This window comes from Ambystoma mexicanum, chromosome 7q (genome assembly GCF_040938575.1).
Source record: "Ambystoma mexicanum isolate Mex_15411 chromosome 7q, UKY_AmexF1_1, whole genome shotgun sequence".
In the NCBI taxonomy this organism is placed as follows: Eukaryota; Metazoa; Chordata; class Amphibia; order Caudata; family Ambystomatidae; genus Ambystoma; species Ambystoma mexicanum.
Window position 1 is genome coordinate 1013301061 of NC_090941.1, and position 25046 is coordinate 1013326106.

The 25046-nt window shown below is 45.3% G+C and overlaps 1 protein-coding gene across 3 annotated transcripts in view; it reads right to left on the minus strand.

Moving 5' to 3' along the window:
- The window catches only part of PDE2A (phosphodiesterase 2A), a 2546881-nt gene that overhangs the window by 1088690 nt on the left and 1433145 nt on the right, over positions 1 to 25046 (minus strand). For all 3 annotated transcript variants that reach the window (XM_069640246.1, XM_069640248.1, XM_069640247.1), the window contains one exon: positions 10857 to 10946. In XM_069640246.1, the coding sequence (XP_069496347.1) occupies positions 10857 to 10946 (90 nt within the window). The remainder of the gene's footprint in view (positions 1 to 10856; positions 10947 to 25046) is intronic.

Genomic DNA, 25046 nt, shown 5'->3' on the forward strand with positions numbered 1-25046 from the left:
ATATCTTCTAATAGTGCGTTCAGGATTTCACTATCAGAAATGTGCGTTTCATTTTGCATCAAGGTATTGTCCTCGCTAGTTCTGTCATTGCTAGTGGTTTGTTTCGGGCTAATATTTTCTTGTATATTTTGTTGCTGTTGCATACGTCCAGAATTGGCCGAAATAATTGGGCCAGACGGTTTAATCTTGAGACTTAGATTCGAGTTTGAAACTTGTTTGACTTTATGGTCTTCTAAAGTCGTGATTGGACTTACAGCAGTGCCTCCCAGAGAATCATCAGTCTCAGTTGTCATGTTTTTAGATTTCGACATTGCAATTGGTTTTGTGGCATTGGCTTTAAACATTTCAAAGATGTCGGTTATGCCAGATTTTAATGAGGACAACTGTGAAGCGATATCTAAGGATTCCTTTTTTCTTTTCATCGTTTCAGAGATGGTTTTTCAGAGGCGTGCTATTTTTCCTGCTGCCCATACTGGGTAGCATTAAACTCATCACCCCTTACATTTGTGGCCTCTTCCATATCTGTTTGTTTTTTTGTGTGTTCCGTCTTGTCCGGACTGGTTAGATCTTGCCGTTCCGTTTCTATCCTATTTTTAAAGTTCACATCTCTTAGGAATTTACGCAATGTCTTGGCAGAATGTTTGCTTTTGTTTTTGTTTTGCATCTGTAGTAACTTTTTTTTTTCTTTTTTCGATATATTAGGTTTTTCTCCTAGTTTTTCACCGTTTGACAGTAAGCCATGTTCCTGAGTCTGGGCCGATGTCTTGGTCCCTGGTAAGTTTATTTAGATTGGATTGCCTTGTGTCTGCGAGTCTTCTATGACAATTGCTATGGGAATAGATATTTTTTCTGAATTCCTAGGATTCTCCTCTGTTTTTTTATCATTTGATGGTGTCACTGCGGGTTTTACTACAGGTTTGGCTAGGATTTCATTAAGCTTAACCGGTATCTGCTGTACCGATATGTTAATTTGTAGTAGTAGATCCATTTGTCTTTTTAATTCACTCAAGATTAGGTGGTTGAAAATCCCCATCAAAGTGCAGATATCTGTATTATCTGTTTTATCCAAAAATAGCTCATTATTAGAGTCTCTTCCATTAGAGTTTTCTGAGACAGAGGTATCATTCGGTTGAAAGGTGTCCAATTCAGCTGTTCTGAATACATTAGGGGTGTCGTCATATTGTTGTTCAATTGTATCTACTTCCCTTTGTGTATTGGCTAACTCGTTCCACAAACCTTTCAAAGCCTCTTTTTGAGGAAGGTCAGTTAGTTCTTCAGCAAATAGGGACTGCGAGTTAACATTCAATTGTAGCTCTTCAATTCCCTTATCTTTGCTTGCTTTCAGATTATTTGAACAGTTAATCGCACATTCTATTAATGCCTCTTCCTCATCAGATTGTTGCGGAGGGAGCGGTAAGGCAGCAGCTCTCGCTAAACTGGTTCTGCGCGTGGATACTGCTGCAAAGAAGTCAGCCCGTGTGTCTTTCATGACAGTTGGGAGTTTAGATCTTTTGTTTTTCATAATTACAATTCCCTTTTTGGTCAAAAGAAGTCAACTTTTAATACCCGTAATCCGTAGTTCCCTCTTTATTACCTGTGCTAGCTTCGATCTATGTTCCTTGAATAGATGTTCAGCTGAAAGATGGCTATCGTAGTGTAGCTAACTGTTAACAGTGAACAGTAAACAGTCCTTTGTTGTCCTTCGAGGTGCGCGCGCAGGTGCGCTGCACCTTGGGTAGTTATAGAGTGTGGGTGGGGTTAAAGGGGGGTGTCACACAACACCAGACCAATAGGAGCTGCCTAGAAAGAAGGAAAATACCCTTTTGAAGTAGTTATAGAAACACAGGCAGTTTGTAAACAGGCTTGTAAACAGGCAGTCCATTACATGTCCATTAACTAACACACTCTATGCAGGCAGTCTCTAGCCAACTTTCATCAGTCACCTCCAGGCAGCTTCCTGTGTTGCACGATGAGACGTCCTCCTTCTATTATTCGTGGAAGCTGCACGCTGAGTTCTAAGCGGCGCTGGCGCATTCACACGAACGGCAATTCACTCCAACGGCAATTCCCCACAGTAAACAGTCCTTTGTCATCCTTCGAGGTGCGCGCGCAGGTGCGCTGCACCTTGGGTAGTTATAGAGTGTGGGTGGGGTTAAAGGGGGGTGTCACAAAACACCAGACCAATAGGAGCTGCCACCAGGCAGCTTCCTGTGTTGCACGATGAGACGTCCTCCTTCTATTATTCGTGGAAGCTGCACGCTGAGTTCTAAGCGGCGCTGGCGCATTCACATGAACGGCAATTCACTCCAACGGCAATTCCCCACAGTAAACAGTCCTTTGTCGTCCTTCGAGGTGCGAAGAATTTTGCTAAAATTACCCTGGCTTTCTTCTCACGACGCAACTTCCCCAGGCCCTCTACCCGAAATTAAAATATTTGAGACAGAGTTCTCCTGGATATATAAAGCAACCCAGTTAGGACTGATTCGCCGGCTCTTGGCTCTCTCAATTAACTGTACTTTCAGTTTATGTACATGCTCGAGCAATGAACAGTCATTTGAATGCCAACAGACATATCTTGTGTCAAGAAATTCCTTTCTCATTTAGTAATGGGCCAAAAGTTGAAACTTATCAGCTATTTTAGCACCACAATAATGTAGACACAATCACAATCCAGATGCTTTACTCAGAGAGCTGTAATGGGGCGCTCAAAGACTCTAGCGCAAGCGGAACAGATGGGCCGGGAAATCCCACACCCAGTGACAGAAATAGTCAAACTAAATGGCAAAGTCTGCTTTATTAGCAATCCATATCAAACAGGGACAGCAATATGCACACAAATCTCAAGGATGCTCTACGGTTATAATGCAAAGCATCAGCTTATATTTAAAATGCACGTCATAATAGACGTCATGTCACAATCTCAGTTACAAAACCACTTTGGGGTGGAGGGATTGGTTAGGGCAATTGTCTACATACATGATGTTAGACTTTTCATTGGATATAACTATCTGATGACCCCACCTTGGACCACCCCTAAATTGATAGTAAGAACGACTTCATTTTAGCAACAGGTAATTGGCTAATGCAGCAGTTACAGGGTGGCATCATTTTGAGAGGTTTGATTGGTTGGCATTGCTCTTACCAATCTTGGACTCTTGTCAGGTCATCAGCAAATAGTGGTAGGGGGCATGCACCCCAGCAACTGCTTCTTTTAATTGAATAAGACACCATCCATCAAGTCCTAGGCCATGAGCCAGGACATCTAACTGTGTACTTGGCCTTGTCCTTGTCTGGCGCCTCTTCCTATGGGAATCTGTGAGTTGAGGCAGGTGCATATCTATGTGTGGAACTAATGAATGGGCACTGTCTTCCAATTATAGGTCACGTGTGAGGAGACCACGTATTGGCTTATTTTGCCCTGCTATTACTGTGAATTTAACTCGTTTTAATATGGGTGCCAATTCCCTCTCTGGCCACTGTAGACTTGGTCAAGCGATTCCTCATGCAATTTTAAGCCATTAATTAGTCTGCACCTGGCATACAAAGGCTGTCTGTTCTTTTACATAATCTAAGAGAAATATGTCTTACGCTTGGGAAGTATTATCTTCTGTTCTCCTCAGAGTCATCCGGACCGCCGGTCTTTCAAAGTAACCTTGGGAGGGGGCCATGCAGCTCCTCTCTGGCTTGCAAGGGTCTGTGTTACAGCAACTTTCAGTGAGTCGATTCATCCTGCATCTTCGAGGATTTCCATTCTCTCTACGCCGTCCCGTCGTCCATTTTATTCAAGATGGCCACTCATCACTGTTACGTTTCTCCTTTTAGAAAACTATCTATGTATATAATTTGTGTTGTGTTTCAGCGTATACATTGATTATGTTATGTTCTTCCTGTCTATCTGGTGCAGGTAATATTCTTCATGTTTAAATGCACGTTTGACCCAGTGTCTGTGTTTCTTCGTGGTGAGTGCATATCTGCTTCATGTCTATTGTATCTTCGTGCATCCGTTTGGCAGTGAGGTCACTTGCTCTCATCATCTTCAGTTACAGCGGGTTAATTTCTTCTTAGGTTTGCAGATTTATTTCCTCTTTTATTGCTCTAGGGTAAGGTTGGTAGGTTTGTCTGAGTGAAGAGTGCCTCTCATGCTTGTGGTATAAAGGTGGGGGAGGGGCAGACGCCATGAATGACATATTCATCTGCCTCTCAACAGAGCCAAGAGCCAAGACACACAATGCACGCTGTTTTAACAATCTGTTTACAAAGAAGCCACAATACATTGTATATGCCATTCTTCCAGGACAAAGATGACTCATGCCTAATAACACGATTAGGCCTCCATTTCAATCCCTGCTCATAGGCTGTTAAGTGTAACTGGGTCTACAAAATAATGCACACTATCTAAAAGGGTCTGTGACACTTGATACACAGTATGGATGCCAAGCCTCCCTCTCTTCTTTGACAGGCTGAATAGACACACCACAGACAGCCGACACTGTCTGTCTGCCATTAAAATAACTCAATGCAGGATGATTATCAGCACAAAAGCCACTGAGAGGAAGGAGCTTTGTTCATCATCAATGAAGCCATTGACAGAAATGCAAATGGGGTGGGTGGATCTAGAAAGCGGAAGACCGCCATTACCAGAAAGCATGTACAAAATAAAGAGCTTTATGCAAAAATGTGTCTTTCACAATAAAGACAATATAGCCTAGACTACCAGACAGGCATTTGCGAAGAGGACTTCATAACAACATGCTAATTCAGCTCGTAGGGCTTTTAGCAGGTCTTGCTTTGTAGTTTTGGCTGAATTTGCGCAAACGATCCTGATGCTGTCCTCCCGGGACCACCATCTCTGCTACTTGCACTGGTTTATAGTGATTTTTTGTTTCTAAATACAAATGTTTCGACACAAAAGCATCGAGAAAAAAAAGTTTTGAATGCATTTAAAAAAAAAAAAATGTAATGGGAGGGTTCCCACCCGAACCCCCTGTTTTCTTTTTAAAACAAACTTTTTTTTCTATACAAAACTAAAATAAAACCTGTAACATGAAAACAATGCATTTGATTTTTTTTTCCGAAACTTTGTATTCGAAACTTTTGTATGTAGAAACTATGTTTTCAAAAATATAACAGGATACCACTTGCACCCCCTGTACTGTCGGTCTTGCAATGATGGGAAGGGGCATACAAAGTGCAGCGCAGGGGCAACCTGCCCCTATTTCTGAAGGAACATTGGGTGAGTTGTGTCAGTCCAGTTTCCACATCATTTAGAAGTTCGAGTGGAAAGTTCTACTGTAAGTGGCCCAAGTACCATCTAAGCTACCTTAGTGGTGCTGCCACTAGTGACATGGAGGCTACACTGTGAGCTCTTTAGCAGGGGCATCCATTTCTTATTTTGGTGACATTTGTAAAGCAATTCTAATGGTGATGAAGCTGCTTCAAAGGGCTGGGCGTGGCCATGAGGAGCTAGCGGGGGGGTGCCGATGGGTGGAGGGAAAGATAAGGTAAGCAAACGCATGATGAGAGAAAGAACTGGGTCTCCACAATATTCCATACTTCATACAGTCAGGTTAGATTTGTAGAGTCAAGGGAAATGAACCAAACCCCATTGGCACCCTGTTATGCAGAGCTAGCTAGAGTAACAGGAGTTTTGGCCGCAGCAGATTCCATCGAAGTAGATTTCGTTGAATTCTTTTCATTGGATTTTGCTGCAAATATATGTGGGGGTGGGTGTAGGCTAATAATTAATTTAGGGATATTAGGGGGTTTTCGGGGGTCTATCCCCATGTATATGTGTGGAAAAAAAACAGTAAAACATAAATGAGGCAAAATCTACTTAGATGAAATCTTTTCAGCCAAATCACTAGCTGGTCATGGAGCTAGGCATGTGGGCTGTATTCACTGTCATAAGCCCGCATTCAGGGCTTCGCAACTGCTGCGTGCTGCTCACCCTTTGCCTTCCTTGCTCCTCCTATTCCTCACCCTGCCTTCAGCCGCTGTGAAGCACACTCAGATGCTAAAGGCTAAAGCAATTAAAAAATACAACTGAAAAACTGATTTACCCTTATACGCTCATACACTCGATACGCTGCATCTGTGACAGGGAATCCACTTTCAGTGTTGGCTGCATCATCGTACTCAACACTGAAAATGGATGCCCTGTTCCAGAAATGGCATCACAGAGACCGAAGTTAAGTACTTTTTCCTTTTTTATTTATTTATGTGAGCTTTTGGCACCAGTGTGTACTTCTTTGCGGGTGCTAACTTCGATATAAACCTTGGCGTTGGGCTGACCCTCGGGTCAAGACAGCCACACTTGCATTAAGGGAACCCCACTTCATTGAGGCCCTTCAATTGGGTGGCAGGCCATTACCGGCAGTATCAACGATGCATGATAGCAGCTTTTGCAAAACGGACCGTAGGTGACCAGTACCCTGGTGGATTTGTAGAAATTTGGTAAGGAAAGGGGGGACTCAACATGAATAATATAAAGGACGAGGAATAAGATCTTAAGATTAATGCATTGATGGGTCAGTAACCAGTGGAATAGTTTATGGACATCCGTTGTGGTCAGTTCTATTAAGACAGAAGATATTCAGTCAATAATATGGATGGGGGTGATAAAGCCGTCCCACAGCCAATGGTGGTCCCCCATTGTATTAGTGCCCAAGCCCAACAGCGCTGTCAGGTTCTGTATGGACTTCCGCAAACTCAGTGAGGTCTCAAAGTTTGACGCATATCATATGCCCTGAATTGAGGACCTCTTAGAGAAACTGGAAGAGCAAAGTACATTACCACCATAGACCTTATGGCAAATCCCCTTGTGGTCGGGCGGCTAGGAAAAGACTGCCTTTGAGGCTCCTTCAGGGCTGTACCAGTTTACAGTGCTCTCATTCAGCTTCCACGGAGCTCTGGCAACATTCCAATGACTAATTAATACCTTGCTGAAGAGCCATGACCAAAATGCATCAGGCTACTTGGATGACATAATTGTATATAGTCCAAACTGGGAGGAATACCTGGAACACCTGAGAGCCATCTTGGGTAAGCTACACCAAGCTGGGCTACATGTCAACCCCCAGAAAACACAGATAGCATGTTTTCACACAAAGTATTTGGGGTACTTTGTGTGGCAAGACGCAATCCGATCCCAAAATGAAAAGATGGAGACAATTAAAAAACAACGGTTCCCAGCCAACCCTAGACATGTACAGGCCTTCTTAGGCGTTTTAGGCTACAATCATCAGTTCGTCCCCCATTTCTCAACCATCGCCTCTCCTCTTACGGATTTGTTGAAGACGTCCAAAACCAAAACCCAAACCAGACGAACAGAGGAGACCGAAGCAGCTTTCTTGGCCTTGAAGAATGCGTTTACAGACCAGGCAGTACACTGGCCCATTTTACTTACACACTGACACTTCTGGATTCGGTATAGGAACCGTCCTGTTCCAGAATACGGGGGAGACTGAAAGACCTGTTGTGTTCATCAGTAGAAAACTCCTGCCACATGAACTGGGTTATGTTACCATTGAAAAGGAGTGTTTCACCATCAAATGGGTGGTCGAAACCTTGCGGTACTACCGGTTGGGACCTCAGTTCACCTTAGTGACAAACCACGCTCCTTTGGTCTAGCTGGCCCGAAACAAGGATACAAATCCAAAGATACGCCAGTGGTTTCTGTCTCTACAGCCATTTTCCTTTCGGACGATCCACTGACCTGGGGTGACTGATGGCCCAAGCTGACTTCTTGTCACGCTCACATGCCCATTCCGAACATGGGGCCCAGGAAGGACGGTCTGTGAGGAAAGGGGTGAAGGTAGCACAGAAAATGACGAGAGCGAACAGAGGGAGGGATGATTGATGGGTGCATGGGACGGGATCCAGGAAGTCCGGAATTGACAGGTGCTTTTCTCTGGTTTGTTTTCCGACAGCGGCGGTCAAGACAAGGAGCAGTTTGTGTGGGCACATTGAGAGAGCCCGGCATTGTTGAGGAGGAACATTGCCGTGCTGCTGGTGGCGGCAGCAGTGAATTGTTGGCCCGTGTTGAGGGCCCAAGTTAATGTTTCGGCGCAACCATTGCGCAGCTTGCCAGCAAGGGAGAAAGGGTGAGAGGAGCTTGCCCATCGGAAACCCAGAGAAGGACACGCAGTGAGCGTGCAGACTCACTGCATCAAGTGAGGGGCTGGAAAACAAAACCCCGGTCTCCCGTGACTTTCTAAGTAAGAACATTGAGAGAGACTATGAAAACAAAACCCCAGTCTCCTGTGACTTTCTAAGTAAGAACATTGAGAGAGTCTATGAAAACAAAACCCCAGTCTCCAGTGACATTCTAAGTAAGAACATTGAGAGAGTCTATGAAAACAAAACCCCAGTCTCCAGTGACATTCTAAGTACGAATATTGAGTGAGACTAGGAAAATAGCCCGCCCCTCTCTCCATAGGCCTTAAAGACATTATTTGACCATTGTGAGGGGCTGTAAAGTCAACACCCCGGCGCCAGAGAGAGGTGGTGTTAAACCATGAGAGGAGCGGGGAATCCCCCACACGGACCCCTTGAAGAAGCTGTGAGAATTCCTAATAAAAGTTATTGTGTCTACATCACAGCGTTGGCCTGTCCTTATTACCCTACTGCATTCTGAAACACTGGCGTTCATGTATGTGATCACCAATGGTTGGTGCCGATCTCAAACCTGCTGCCTATTGCAGATAAACTGTGCTGTCTACCTGGCAGATGCTTCTGGACATCACCATGGGGAGGTCCATTTTGGTGATATGTTTGAAAAACTGAGGCTGATGGAGCAATGTTAGAGCAATAAGAGTGGAAATAATCCAAACAAGGTGCAATGAGAATGACATGGGGCAAACCAGATGCCAATGACAATGTGGTCTTGGTAGAGTGGCAAAGAGGAAAGTAAACGGCAATAGAGTAATTCAGGCATTAATGCCCTTGATATAGGCCATTAATGGGGCAAATGAGTGAATATGTGGGACAGGTATGATCAATGGAGCATTTTAAGACCAATACGAGTGAAAATTTGACAAAATAGGGGGAAATATGAGTGCAAGCGTGAAGGTTTGGGAGCAATGAGAGTGTCATAGGACAGAACTGGGGGAGTGTGGGGTGGCTTTAAGCGCAGTAACATTGCGTGACACAGGGCCACATTGGAGGCAATGAGAGAGGCATACGGAAGTGATGGGGCATTTCAAATGGCACATGCACAAATCCGAAGGAAAAGGGCAGTTCTTGGGGCAATGAGGAAGACATTGGAAATAACTAAGGGAACTATGGAGCATGTCTGAAGATAGTGAAATTGGCAAGTAGTGACATGGGGGAACGCTGGGGGCAAAGAGTGACATTGAGCAACTATATAGTCAATCGAAATGGAATGTTGGCAAGTCTGGAGGACTATAACATTTGCCGATGCTTCCTAGAGCCTCGTAGACTAGGCCGAGAGTGTAAATGCTTGTTTTTTAGTCATAATCCGTAGGAAGGATGATCTTTCCAACAAAAGTCACTGTGTGTTGCAGCATGGGGCCCTCACGGGGAGCACTGTACTGGAGCAAGGGCGGAGCAACGGAAAGGGAAGTTCAGTAAGTGAATAAAGGTCATGGAGACCAGCCACGTCTCCATGTAGTCTGTCTCTAATTAGGTCCTAAGTACTGGGCCAGCATAGGCCACGCAAGCAGATCTTCCGTCCATAATCACCGTTAGATGGCGTCTTGTGCACACGTCAGCCAAAATAGTTTAATCCTTATGTACCACCAGAAATAACACTAGTTAACAAAGAGAGCTTAGGTGTTCTACATGACCACCCAACCCACTGCCAATGTTATTATACAACAGCGCAAGGGCTGGTGAGTGGACCAATCAGCTGGCTCCGAACATGGGCTGAACGATGGACCCAACCCAACATTCGGAGTGAGTTGAGTGCTCCTCACACATGCCATTTTCTGTCTCTCGCCACCTTCCACTCCCCCACCACCGCCTCCAGGCAGCACTGCTGCGCCCCAATGAGCATCCCTGGCTGAGCCCACCTCCTTACTTCTCTCCTCCAGGACATGGACTGCCCACTTCCCTGGCACGCCTCCTCTTCCTAGCGTCCTCGTTGTCTCCTCTGTCCCTCGTTATGGAAATAGAAGAGGGACTCCGCACGGGAACCCTGGCTACCATTTCCATGCTACAGTTTCCGTGAAGTATTTTTCTAAATTTTTACACACTATTAGCTCCCCGGGGCTTAACCTCATGATGCCAATATCCATAATACCCAGGACTGCCAACTGGATCAGCGGGTAATGCCACCAGGGCATGGCATTGGGGCCCTTGCTGTGATACGGAATATGACTTGGGCCACAGAGCGTTGCAGGCCAATCCAGCGGGCAACTGGAGATATCATTGCTCAAATGAAAGGAATCAGCCCCTCCCCCCACATCCTGGAAGCACGTAGGCGTAACAGGCTGGTTCTGGGAACAGGGTTTCTGGTGCAGTTCGAAGTTTGTATGTTTACAACCTGTATCTATATGTACGTCATGCAGCAGACAAAATATTTGGAAGGATAACAATATGATCATACAATTAGCAAAGCTGTACCCAGCGTGGGTTCATCTCAGTACAGACTCATTTATGCTTGGCCTTGTAAAGAGAACATGAAAATGCACCGGACCCGAGATCAATTATTAAGGATGCTGTGCTGGTGAATTTTTAAGTGCTGATTGGCTACTTCTGTTGTTCCCGATGGTCAATTAGACTCGCTACGGGAATAAGTAAGCACGTCATATGCCAGGAGTCAAAAAGGCTCACGGAGGAAGATGGCAGCCTCTATCCCTCCTGCAACTCCCCCCTGCCCCCCCCATCAGACTTACCACTTTTGGGAGAACGGCGGTGAGCACATCTTTGATGACTTCCCGTATGCAAGACACATCGATGACCGAACCCAGACTCAGCAGGGCATCCTAGGAGAAGGAGAGGAGAACAGCACGGGTTACCAGGGTTACAGCATTCAGCTCCAAGACACAACCAGAGAAATGACAAATATCCATCAATGGCATGCGTACAACTTTGCTCAGCAACCACATGCTTCATGAGGATTTGCTCCAAGTCCACACCTGAGAAGGTCCCTGAACGCGCCACGGCAGCCCAGGGAATTCAGTATTTATTTATTTATTTATTTAAATTGTGAGATCAGGCACAAGGTCTAGGATTTGTGTGGATTTCCAACCATCTACTTGTGAACAAGTGCACATGAATCCCCGCAGCCTTTGGCGGGACATGGGTGTGAATCCAGAACTGTATGCATTTGTGGTCTAACCCTCCGTATGGATTCTGGACCTTGTCACGCTGCAGTGAGCTGCTTCAGATTAATATCTGCCTTCCTGCTAGTAAAAGGGTTGGCAAATCTTGGATCTCCACATGTTTTGGACTACAACTCCCATCGCTTTCAGCCAGCATAGTCAATGGTGAGGGATCATAGGAGATGTAGTCTGGAACTTTTGGAGAGCCACAGGTTACATACCCCTGCTCTAGTCGAACAGGGATGAAATCCTAGCCAATCCGACCCTCATCTAGTTTGTTCTCCACCCATTGCAAATGCCTGAGGGATTAGACCAGCCAGAGACAGTGCTTAATTTGTAAAAATATAAGTGCCGGGGCTCAAATATTTTCTAACATGCCCCTGACAGGTCAGGATGGGCAGCTCCCCCACAACTGTTGGCACCACCCATGGCTGCTTCAGATGCTGTCAAAGCTGCAACACCCACCAGCTTATTGTGGTTTCCGGATGTACTCGATCACAGCAGATGTGTGATTTACAAATACCAATCAACATACACATAAAATAACATACTTGTTGTGCCTTGACATGAGACAAATGTCTAAGTGTGTCTTTGTAGAGGAGCAGTTGGAGGCATACACCCTAACTCCCACCCCCTCGCTGCTGTCATGCGGAAACAGGAGACGAGCTGTATGTGGGATCCCCTGTCTTGTTCCAATAGCACAACAAGTGTAAGAGAGATGATATACACTCAGACAACCGTAACAAATGTACCCTTGCACTGAAAGAGTGGAAGGATGTCTGCACCAAAGATTGGATATTATGTAGCACGGAGTGAAATCTGATGAGGCCAGAATGATGTCATGGAGAAGATATACGAGGACATACTGAAACAAAATACTTAAAAATGATGATCTAACTGGAGCAACAAGAGAAACATGTGCAAAATGATAAAAGTATTCATGTATACAAAAGAAGATCAAGTATCTTGTGGCCCAACAAGTGTAAATGTGCAGCAACACAAGGTACACAGGATACATAGAAGCTTGCTACAGAGGAAAATATAACGTGGCAAGGACGGCCATGATAGGAAAATGGACGTCGGCTCGTGCAAAGATTCATACTAGCTACTTCAGAAACAGACCAGGGCTGCAGAGTCAGGAGACGCTGGAAAACAACTTTGTGTGCAAACAATGAGGAGTCTTTGTTGGCTTGGGATCAAGGATGTTATTTCAAGCACTAGCTGCAAAGCACAAAGGGAAGCAGAGGGATAAACCATTAGCGAGAGACATATTTCACTTAGATTAAAGAAGATGAAAACATGTGCAAGAGCCAAGTATTGGACAATTAACAGTGAATAAGGCTCAAAAAAGATGGGATGAGCAAGTCTCAAGAGGCCAAAGGAGTAATAACACCTAATATAATTGAATCAAATAGCAGTAAATAGGAGGTCGAAATGGACAAATGTGTGGTCTCCTGACACGCGATGGAGAAGTCAAACACAAGGGCTATTCATTAAGCTGTGATTGAAGAAAGTGATGTGTTCATACTCCCTTGTGTATACCAGAGTAGAGAGCAACTGCAAGGTCAACTACGGACGGGAAACTTTGATTTATGGTCAGGCTGATGAGAGATGATGGACCAAAATGGAAAGTGGGGAGTAATCTGATGTGACTCAGGCACCTGGGTTTCGGTTTCTTTACGTGCTGCTAGCCGAGCCGAATGTCCAAGGTTTGGTGGGAATGCCAACCAAATCAGTAGGTCTATGGGGCAATCTGCTATACAATGTTGCATAGACTAACCCGTTACCATTTTGTCTGCTATAATCAGTATTATACATATTTAGAGGTAGTTTGAGGTGTGTCTTACAGATAATAGACAGACAATAAAGTATTGACCCATACACATTCTATTGATTGATTGATTGATGTTTTATTTGTATTGCGCTCGTACACAAGTGTTTCAGAGCGCGACAAGGCAAGGGAGGGGAACAGGTGAGAACAAAACAGCGATCTTACTAGGCCCAGTGACATTGAGAATGCGCAAGTGCATGGGAGGGAGGAGGGGAAAAGTGCATCGAAGGGGGAGAGGTGGAAAGTGCAAAGCAGAGGAGAAACAGATAAATAAAAATAAATAAAAAATAAAGGCAACAAACAGTGGTAATGCAGCCAGCAATTTGCAAGTGCTAGGTTTAAGTCAGCAGACAGTGTAGGTCCGATAAGTGCAGGAAGAAAAAGGGGGGGCTGTATGGGTACTGATACAGACCCCAGTGCAAGTGGTGGCCCGGAGGCAGTGCGGGAGGGTGACAGGACGAGCAGGTACCTGGGCCCAAAAGACAGAGGGTGGCCAGGTGCATGGTGCCAAGAGAGAACAGATTAGCAGGAGAAAGGGGGAGCGAAGGCAGAAGAAAAGAGGAAGGTCTTGAGGTGCTTCCGGAACCAGGGATGGTTCTCCTCAAGTTTTAGAGTGGCAGGGAGGCATGTTTTAGAGGGAGGCCCCAGCCGAAGACAGAGATCTACCCCCAGCTCGTTTCTTAGAAAAACGACTGACCCTGAGTGAGTTGGAGGTAGAGGAGCGAAGAGCTCGAGAGGGGAGGTATTTGCGGAGGGATAGCTGAAGGTATTTTGGACCCAGGCCCCAGAAAGCCTTGTGGACAATGCAGAGGGTTTTGAATTTAATCCTTGCATCCACTGGGAGCCAGTGAAGAGATTTCAGAGCTGGAGAGACACGATCCCAGGGCTTGAGGCCAAGGACAAGTCTCGCAGTCCTGTTCTGGATTAGTTGCAGACGGCGGAGAGTAGAGGCAGGTAGATTTAGAAAGAGGCTGTTACAATAGTCCAAGCTAGAGAGAACCAGAGCTTGAGATACCATGAGCTTCTGGGGGAAGGAGAGGAAAGGCAGAGTACCTCTGAGGAGGTGCAGTCAGAAATTTGACTTTTTAGAGACCTCAGAGATGTGGGTGGAGAAGGAAAGGGTGGAGTCAAAGATGACCCTGAGGTTCTTAGCGTCGCAGGTGGGGGTAGGAGGAGGGCCAAGGGAGGCCGGCCAGAGAGTGAGGGGAAAGGATGGTGAAGGTGTGCCGATGAGGAGGATCTCCATCTTGCTGGCATTCAGACAAAGATCATTGGCGGCACACCAATCTTGAATGGCAGTTAGGCAATCAGAGATGAGAGAGGGAGAGGTGGTGGCAGAGGGCAGCCTGAAAATGAGTTGAGTGTCATCAGCGTAGCACTGGAAATTTGAGCAGAAAATGGCAATGCAGTGAGCGAGAGTTGCCAGGTATTGGTTGAAAAGCCAGGGCATGAGGTTAGACCATTGGGGAACACCACAGGTAGAGAGGAAGATAGATGATAGGAAGGACCCAGGTTGGACCTCGGAGTGTCGATCTGAGAGGAAAGAGGTCAGCCAGGCCAGAGCCTGATCAGTGATACCCAAGTTTTCACGGAGACGGTTGAGCAGGATGGTATGGTTAACCGTGTCAAAGGCAGAAGAGAGATCGAGGAGGATGAGGACAGAGGGAATGTTAGAGTCAAGGTTGGTGAGCAGATCTTCACAGATGTTTAGGAGAGCAGTTTCCGTGCTTCTGGCAGCTCTGAAGCCAGACTGGTGGTCATGGAGACAGCCAACAGAATTGGAATGAAGGTTAAGCTGAGAGATGGCCAACTTTTCCAGGAGTTTGCCAAGAAAGGGAGTAATGGAAATTGGGCGATAGTTATCTGGACAAGAAGGATCAGCTTTGGGTTTCTTGAGAAGAGGATGCACAAAGTAGTGCTTCAGCAAGGGCCGGAGCGAGGGTGTCAATGTGGTCCTTGATGGTTTTAGAGGAACAGGGATGAACCTGTTTTGAAGAGGCTTTCATAGTTCGGACTTGTCTAGCAACCTTGTCAGGGGTGAAAAGAGGAAAGAACGAGGAGAATGGTGGGAGGGTGGCTAAAGGAGGGTCAGCAAGCACAGGTGGAGAGGGAAGAGGAGGAGTGTGGGAGGAGAGGGTGGACAGGATGTCCTGGGTTTTTGAAATGAAGTGAGAAGCAAGAGCATTGCAAAGAGCCTGGGAGGCAACAGGAGGGGTAGAGACTGCAGCAGGGTTGGCCAGCTCCTTGCAGATTTGAAAGAGTTCGGCCAAGTTGTTAGATGCCGCAGAGACACGAGCTTGAATGTGGACTCTCTTCTTGGTGAGGACAGAGAGTCGGTATTGCCTTTGTAGCAGGCGACAGGCCAGTTTGTCAGAGGATGAACAGGAAGTCCTCCATTTCCTCTCAGCTGCCCTACACTTACGTTTAAGTGTAGCTAGGTCAGAGTCATACCAGGAATTGCACTTGGCTTTGGACTTCAAACGGATCCTCATGACAGGGGCAAGAACATCAAGCGTATCAGAAATTGAAGAGTAGAGCAGAGACAGGGTTGTATCAGGATGAGAGACAGCTAAAGGTGGAGGGGGGGAGAGAAAGTGGCGGCAAAAGCCTCAACTGACACACGCTTCATGGGCCGGATGTCCCAGAAGGTAGGTGGCAGTGTTGGGGTAGGCTTTGCTTGTGGGGAAGAGAGGGAGAGATGAGATGAGAGGAGGGAGTGATCGCTCCAGGAGAGAGGAGTGGTCAGAAGGATGGAGAGGGGGAGGTCAGAGGAGATCAAGACATCAAGTGTGTGCCCTGCAGAGTGAGTCGGGCAAGAGGGGAGGATGGACAGGGAGAGGGAGTCGCAGAGGTCACGGAAGAGTACGGAGGAGGAGCAACAAGAGTCTAAATGTATATTTAGGTCACCAAGGAGGAGGAGTTGAGTGGTAGAGGCCAGGAGGGAGGAGGAGAGGTCTGCCCACTCAGAGAGAAATTAGGTGATTTGACCAGGAGGCCGGTAGATGGTAACCACAGTAATAGAATGGGTAGGCGAGAGAGAAAGCCTACAGACAAGGCATTCAAAAGAGAAGTAGGTCTGAGTGGGAATGCTAGAGGCAGGAATCCACTCAGGAAAGATCAGGGCTACCCAAGGGACCGGGAGGATCTGGGTGCTGAGAGGATCTTGTAGCCATCAGGGAGGAGAGTGTCAAAGCTCGTAACAGAGCTGGCCGTGAACCATGTCTCAGTAGGACCAAGGACATCAAGGTCTAGTTCTTCAAGGAGGTGGCAGATGTCAGATTAGTGTTTGACAGCCGAGCGAGAGTTGAGAGTGGCGAGATGAAAAACATTGCCAGCCTTAAAGACCTTCTGGGGAGGGGTACAGATCAGAGGTACGCCCTGCAGAGGAGAAAGAGCCCTAGGAGGGGCAGAGGAGGAGGAGGAGAGAGAGGGCAAGGTAGTCAAGGGGGGAGAGCAGGAGATGAGAGGAAATTGATGAGGCAAGGGAAGCGCCTATCAAAGAGGAGGAGATTGGCCTGAGGGCCTTGGACCATGACAGTGCCATTTAAGTAGATATGTTCCCCTAACTAATCCCTCCCACAAATAGGTTTTACAGTTTGCCTTGTAGAATGACATCATAGATGAAACACATGGGGTATAAGAACCCTGGGTAATAAAGTTTGTGTGTGTATGTGTGTGTGTGCAAGCATCAATCCGATGTCTGCCGGTGTACCCTGCTTTATTGAATTGAGAATAAAATAGTACTTTCCCATTGAGTCTGTCAGGTTTTTTGGTATGAGATCTTTATTGGTAATTCCATCTAGCACAAGAGACGCTTCAAGGTGCTAGAGAACATCTTCAAACACAATCATCATTTATATTTTGCTCTGTTTCTATGGGTGTTTATTATGTGACTGGCAGTTACAACAATAAAGTTATCAAAACACCACATCCTAATCAAACTGAGTCCGAGACACTTAGCGCTGGGGCTCAGAAAAAGGTGCCAGGGCTGAACCCTGGCAAACACCCCCAAAAATTAAGCACTGGCCAGAGATATCCCCCCTGCAACGACAATCTGCTCCGGGGCACATGGGAATAAGACTTCCGGGGCATCTTGAAAAGCGGACCAGTCTTCTGTCCCACCCGTATTGTCCCAAGACGTCCTGAGAGTCTGGATGAGTGAGTGAGTAAGTCGTGGGTGGGAGGATGAGTGAGTAAATGATCAAATGACTGAGTAAGTCGAGGGTGTGTGGTTGGATATACGGGTGGATGAGTGAGTGTGTGAGTAAGTGGGTTATTAGATAGATGAGTGAGTGAGTGAGTGAGTGAGTGAGTGAGTGAGTGAGTGAGTGAGTGAGTGAGTGAGTGAGTGATTGAGTGGGGTGATGGGTAGATGAGTGAATGAGTGTATGGGTTAGTGGATGATTAAGTGAGTTAACGTGCGAGTGGGCCGCCTTGTAAAGCACACTCTTCTCAGCATATCAATATCTGACAATAATTTGATGTGCACAACCCCATATGTATATTGAACTGTGCTATTTCTAATGTTTACTTGATGACTTGTTAAATTCTCACTGCCAATATTTTGCTCAAGGACCTGCACAGCACTTTGTTGCTCCTGAGCTGGGTTTGCACTGTAAACATATCTAATAATGATATCTTTACATTTACAGAAACCCTCACAGTTAAGTGGGAAAAGGCTGTAATGCTGTCAAAATAACCCCCCCCCCCTCCAGCACTTGCTTCCAAACCGATATATGCTGTTACAGTGTGGCAAAGGGATGCAGGGGGACGTGGCCCAGGATCCACTGAAAGGATCTTTCGGACATGCTAGACTCATTTCCATTGGATAAGTGTGAGCAGGGTCAGTGGAGGTCCTCAGGAAGGGAGCTCTTCCAGGGCAGAGCCGGGTTTTCAAGCATCTCTGTATAGAAGGTGTTGTACTGCATGGAAAAGATCAACAGGGTTGGAGAGTCCAGGTGTCGGATCGTTCTCCCAAGCAGGGACGGCCTTTGCATCAGGCTGTGAAGGCGGCTGTCTGAGGTACCAGGCTCTAGGGGGCGCCAGTCAGACTCCCACAACACCATTGTAATCATTTTAATTACATTTTAACACAGACGTGAAAAGCCCTTTCTTTTCCGTGCTCTGGGTGTAGCACAAGACATCAATTTATAAACATCAAGTGCATTCATTAAGAGTGTAAAATAACCTAAAATTGCTTCTATTTAATATTAATATTGGGCAATCAATGTAAACACTATAGAGGAACGGGCGTTCAGAATGTAGTATTACACTGTAATACCACAAGGTAAGGTTGGGGTTGTAGACCGCAGAAGCAACAATCTATGTTTAGAAGTCCACTATTTATGTTTCTATCTCACCATCTGTGTTGTCAATGAAATAATGCAATCAACTTGAATATTAGTGACTGTCTGCAGGCTAACATGGCCATGCAGAGAAATGATACAGCACCCGCATGGGCTTATATATTTTGTGGGTCGTCCTCACTACCCGAACACTCTGCGATCTGTCGCAAAGGTGCCCCAGGCCAGGCTTCCCCATGCTGCTGGTGTTTGCTAAGAGACTTCACAGGGCACACATAGACACAAAGCTGCACCCATCATTGTGTTGCACCCAGTCACACACCGAGGCGCATACAGGCAAGAGAGAAGCACCTGGTCAGTCACAAATTAGGGGGTGGGGATAAAAGGTTTGCACAGCGACCTGTTAGATCGCCCACCCACCTGTGTTGCACCAACCACTCACCTCTAGTGAATCAAGCAGAGCCCAGGTAAATACACATGATCAGCTTCACTGATACAGATCTGACCCCTGGAATCTTAAGCAAAACACATCAAACCCCATGATCCTCTCCCTTATCTTAGTAAGATATTTCAGACTCCAGCGATCACCCTTCTTCCGTTCATCATGTTTGGTCAGACGAACAGAGCCGTAAAAGGATAAGGCACAGACAATAAATGGTGGTGGCAGCTGCACAGTTAACACATGCCCAGCAAATGACTAATGTAAAATATTTTGTTAGCATCCGCATACATTTTTAGGCAATTTAAATTGGATTGGTGTTCATACTTGCATGTCAGGGGAGTGATTGTAAGGGTAGGGGCAGGAGGCTGCTCTTTCTCACAGCAGTGCTTAGGTGTGTGGTTTCTGATTGGTTTTATAAGTGAAGGAGAGAGTTAACTGATTGTAACATTGAGGCTGTACTAGAATAGTCTCATTAAAATGTGTAAAGAAGTTAGATGCCCCCACACAAGTAAGTTTGCCCCTCCCCATCATCACTAAAGTTAGCACCTCTTCCAACATTTTGGGGCGGGGACGCCAATGATGCTTCCCGCCTGGGGTGCAATCTGGTATAAAACCGGCCTTGCTCCCAAGGGATACATTTGCGTTTGGAGTGGGTGCCATCTAAACGTGGGCAGTGGATTGCAGATGTCCCACCATTGCCCACCTCTTAGCGATAGAATTGAGATCGGCTTCTTCAAATGCACAGCATTCATTATTTTCCGTTCTGCAAATTTGACCAATGTTGGCGCAGAGTTTCTGCTTGAGGAGATTTTAATTTCAGAGATTAAGAGGAGTACAAATCTGCTCTCATATAATTGCCATTTTATTTGTCCATAATGGTAGTGGGGAGATTAGACTGCGCTCAGCTGGTCATGCAGTGATTGGAAGTTGCGCAGATGTGGGAATTGACCACCCACCTGGGCGCGACCACTACAGCACCGCGCTCCGCAAGCAATTTATTACACATTGTCCTTCAGATCTACCTATAGAAAATGTGTCCCGGCAAGAATGCCGTCATAATGACCAAACTCACCGCGTGACCAATATTTATACTAGACTGTCTAGAATGAAGCCGGCTAGAATGAAGCAAGCTAGAATGAAGCCGGCTAGAATGAAGCCGCCTAGAATAAAGCTGGCTAGAATGAAGCTGGCTAGAATGAAGCCGGCTAGAATGAAGCCGTCTAGAATAAAGCTGGCTAGAATGAAGCCGTCTAGAAAAAAGCTGGCTAGAATGAAGCCGTCTAGAATAAAGCTGGCTAGAATGAAGCTGGCTAGAATGAAGCCGGCTAGAATGAAGCCGTCTAGAATAAAGCTGGCTAGAATTAAGCCGTCTAGAATAAAGCTGGCTACAATGAAGCTGGCTAGAATGAAGCCGGCTAGAATGAAGCTGTATAGACCAAGGGAGGGCTTAGTATCAGAGGATAATGACCTTCCTGAAGTAAATGCCTGAGGTGTACCACAGGCCTATAAATTGGGGAAGGGTCATTATCACAAGCAATAATGGCCCCTCCCCGAGGTGTATAAGGCTATAAGCACATGGAGATGTCCAACTGGTCACATTGAGACTGCCCTGGGTGGTAGCGGTGTGCAGTTTTAATCAACGTAACATAACATAACACAACATAACTAAAAAGGATCGTCTTTTTATTGTGGGGAAAGCATGAGATCAGACAAGTAATTTGTCAACTCTGTCCTCAGTCCCGGGACGATAGCTCAGCAGCAATGTGCTCGTCTTGGAAACAAGACGACACGAAGCAACACAGGTTCGATCCCCGGGTCCGTGCTTAGAAACCTCCGGGTATTAATTGCATTATAAATACGCAACTAACAGACATATACCTGTAACAGTGCCTCGATGCCCCCGGGCTATAGGAGCGCTTTAAAAAGGCAAATAAATAGTCTAATGGACCTGGAGCTAGCAATGCTACTATTCACAAATGCTGTGTTTCGTTGCGTTTTGTAAATTTGGGAATCTAGTTGCTACTGGCTCTTAAATACACAAAATTGAATCAAGGCGCTCGAGCGAAATAAAAGACGCGAACGAGGGCAAGGGCCATCAAGAGACTAAGTAGCCCGCAAATTGCGGGTGTGGCATTTGTATAATGCTTTAGTGCAATGTGCAGGGATTGGTTCCCCATGTTGAACATGTAACCAGATGCACGTATACCTTCTAGAGACAAAGGGAGGTTTTGTCCCAAAAATTTGATATGGGCCTCTGGGAAAGGGAGGCCAGTTTCCATTTCCATGACTGATGACAAAACGATGGAGAGCAGGAAGGGACACACCAGAACCATGGGCACTGGTGGCTCATTAGCGACCGGAAGTGAAAACACTTGTGAATAGGCGCGTTATAAATGCCACATCATATCATAAATGAACCGCGCGGGTTCCATGCAGACCACAAAGGGTTGTGCCAGGCGATGAAGTCCGGGCTTATATTAGTAATTGGCCTGCTTCTAAGCATTGGACATTAATCCAAGATCACACAAGTGGGTCAAATGGGTAAAATTAGATTAGAAAGTCTTTTCTCGCAGCAGTCGAATTAGTATCTAAATAACTCCCAGTGTGGAACTTCCTGCGCCAATTTGATCTGCTCATAATTGTGGGGGGGGGAAGCATCTTGTTCTGCCAAAAGTCAAATCAGGAGCAATGACCAACAGCTGGCATAAAGGATGCACTTTAATTAAAACACACCTTTAGGTGTTCTTTGGGTCACTGGAGGGAATAACAGGAGTTACTTTGACAGCCTTTTCGAAGTATGGAAGACTAGTGAAAACTGACATGGCTCAAATTGCTCTCTTTTTAGTTGGCAAAGTGGTCTAATAGAATGCATCGCAGACTATGTAACTCCCAAGACATGGGCTCTAAATCCATTTCCCCTTTTTGACCAAACTGTGTGATCCTGGGAAACGTGCCTTATTTCTGTTTGCTAAAGGTGGAATGTTTAAAAATGTGCCTAATTCGTGTGTTTTTTTAAAATAAATTGTAAACTTTTATTTGCCACAATCATTGCTGCAATACAAATGAACTGCAATATGTTTTAATATGTATTGTATCATGCAAAAGTCAAAATTAAACCTTACACAATTCATTTATCAATTCCTCTTATAAAACACATCTTCTATACATTTTCAATGCATGCAAGTAATCCCAAATTCCATTACACAATATAGGTTAACCCTATAGCACACCAAACTGCACAAACTTCACTACACTGCAACAACAAAATAAACCACACATAGCTTTGCACAACAGCACACGACGGCTACCGACCGGAAAACATCCCAAGCTCAGCGAACGGTGTTAACTGAACTGAAGCTGCCAACAGCACATCACTGCTCTCTTGCACTTTTCCCGCTCGTTCCCACTAACTCACCCCTCCTTCCCTTTTCAGAGCCGTCATAGCGCGAGCCGACCACTCCGGTGGTGATAGTGTGCGGTACAAATATCCTTTAAGATTAACATTAATAATACATAGAATTAACATGTAATCTCTATACAGAGTCTCACAATGTCTCCCCATCTAAAACTCGAACAGCAAACCTTAAAGTTGCTCAAATTAATGATATTTGTTTGCCGTATAAAATATGTCATCAAAAGGATTCCTTATTCGTTCCACTGGTATGATATCCAAACCTGTTTCAGCCAGTTTGTCACACTCCACACACATGTGAAACAAAGTGTCCTGTGTAGTTCCCACTTAGCAATAGCAACATTTGCTTTCTATGTTTGTACAATTACCCCTAATACTGAGGATTTCTCTAGAAGGTAACATTTGATCTGAACCTCAGAAATGGATTTCTCCAGACATAGTTTGGGAATTTTACTACTAAATATTGTGGTAGTGTGCCTACTTTTTTCTCTTCACTCCTAATGTCTTTGTACAATGTGTATTGTAAGATGGAGCCTCTCATCTATGCCCATTGAAACTCTCGTAAATTCTTTTGATCGTTCTCTGGGTTCTGTAACAAGGAATTCAGTTTCAGACCCTACCTTTTCCACAGTCTTGGTACATTCTTCTACCAATGAAATCAGAGCTTTAGCCGCCCCTTCTTTACTTCTTGAGCATGGCTATGATTCAGAGTATTATTGATTGGGTTGATGATATTTCAGAAGAGCAGTGAATGTCGCGACATCCAGGGTAGCTACCCTAATTCATATGGTTTGCTAGATGATGGAACACATACTGCGATTCGAAAGACACCTCTCCACAATGAACCTTGTCACTTTTAATGTTGCTTAACTATCTCTTGATCTTCCAGGACTAATCCATATAAAAGTGAAGGGTCTTCCTTCAATTTGTAATATTTCAAAAACGGCAACAGCGGAAATCTTCCGAATCTGGCGTCCATTTCCTTTGGCCTTCTTATAAGCATATTAACTTGTATTCTTAATCTTGTCAACTCAGCCAAAACTGACAAATAATTATAGAGATAAAACTCCAAATATACCAAGTTTTTGAGCTCCCCTAATTTCCCATTTTTAATTAACTGCCAGGCTATTATGCAAGTCTAGGCAAAAAGGACGAGCATACTCACCCTTGGCCCTTAAGGGGTTAATATACTAGGAATGTTTAGCCATTTCCCCAGATCAATTGAATGTTATTGCCTTGGATTTTATGGTATTAATACACAACTCATTAGAATCTGCATATTCCTGGATACGTTTTAACGTTCTTTGAATAGGGTTTCAATGTAATATTGTTATCTCGTCAGCATGCGCTAAACATGGGATTTTCTGTTGGCCAAGACACAGGGTATGAGAATTGGGCAAATACTGATCTTAATCAGAAATAAATAAATTAAATAGGCATGCCGCCAATACACATCTCTGTCTCGGTCCTCTTTGTGTCGAAATTAACAGTGAAAGTGACCTCTGATGGTCAAGTGTTAGGATGAACGTATAGCGCCCCAGCCAGGCAAAAAGGTTCCGGCTGCAAAAAACCTATTAGCAAGCACCAGAGTTTGTGCAGTTGAGTTTTGCGTGGAAAAAGGCACATGTATCACTTCTAGTTAGTTTTGACACATACTAGACTATATAGTGACACAGAGAAAGCAACAAATCTATTAATATTGTGGTTGCAGACATTGTAGATAGGGCAATGTATTATAGGCCCTATGTTTAGAAATAGTGCACAATGTTATGTTTGAAGTGATGTGCGAGAAGGAAACTTAAGTAGGTGGAGAGAGAAGATGGAGTCAGAAAGGAACTCTGGTACAAGCAAGGTCAGTAGGTCATCATGGCAAAAGTGTCGCCATGTTGAATTTGAACTCTTAGCACACGAAGAGTAGAATTAAGGCCCTGATGTGGAGCTGCGGCTCTGTTTAGCGTAGTTCTAAGACAAATCCCCCAAGAGGGAAGTTGAGGTCAGACACACCCACGCTACACAGATAAACGCTTATTCTATCCAGATGCAGAGCTCGAAGACGCTGGGAATCTCATGTTAGATGTGAGGAGGGAAGGTAAGGAGGCTCGCTTTGAAGGACAAATTCATGAGAACTGGGCACAAAGGTTTGGGAGGCCAAGAGGCCAGGTGAAGATTTAAAGCACTAATACCCTCACGCAAGGAATGGTCATCCCATTTGAATTATGAGTAGATGCGTAACCAAAGCAAAAAAAATCCTGAAATTCAGATTCAAGAGTGGTGCCCTGATCGCATCATTACTGGGCACCTGGTGCCCGAAAGGAAATAAGGGAGGAGTCGTGTCTGGAAGGTACCGTGATTTGGAATAGGAGCAGCAGAGGTGATGCCAGTAAATTTAGTCCAAGGTCGAGGAGTCAGTCTGCATGTGCCGCGGCATATGGATAATGAGAAGGTCCATTGTCTATCAAAGCAGGGGTGGCTACGCCAGTCGCACTTTGAACGTGCCTGGGCCGAGGGGTTGCACATCACGTGATAGTCACGATTTATTAGTGTAACTGAGTACTTTCTGGCCAATCATATATTAGGATTTAATAGTGACAATGTAGTGGGCCACGTGCACAGGGGAATGGGCTTAATCGGTCCATGGACAATAGGGAGGTATTAGCATGTCATATCGGAGGTAGCCAATGAGGGTGGTGGGTTGACTTTGTAACCTGTGGTTTTCCGCAATGTAAGCTGTAACGTCTTGGGGCATGTCGAGCTCTGTATTAGGTTGGTTCTA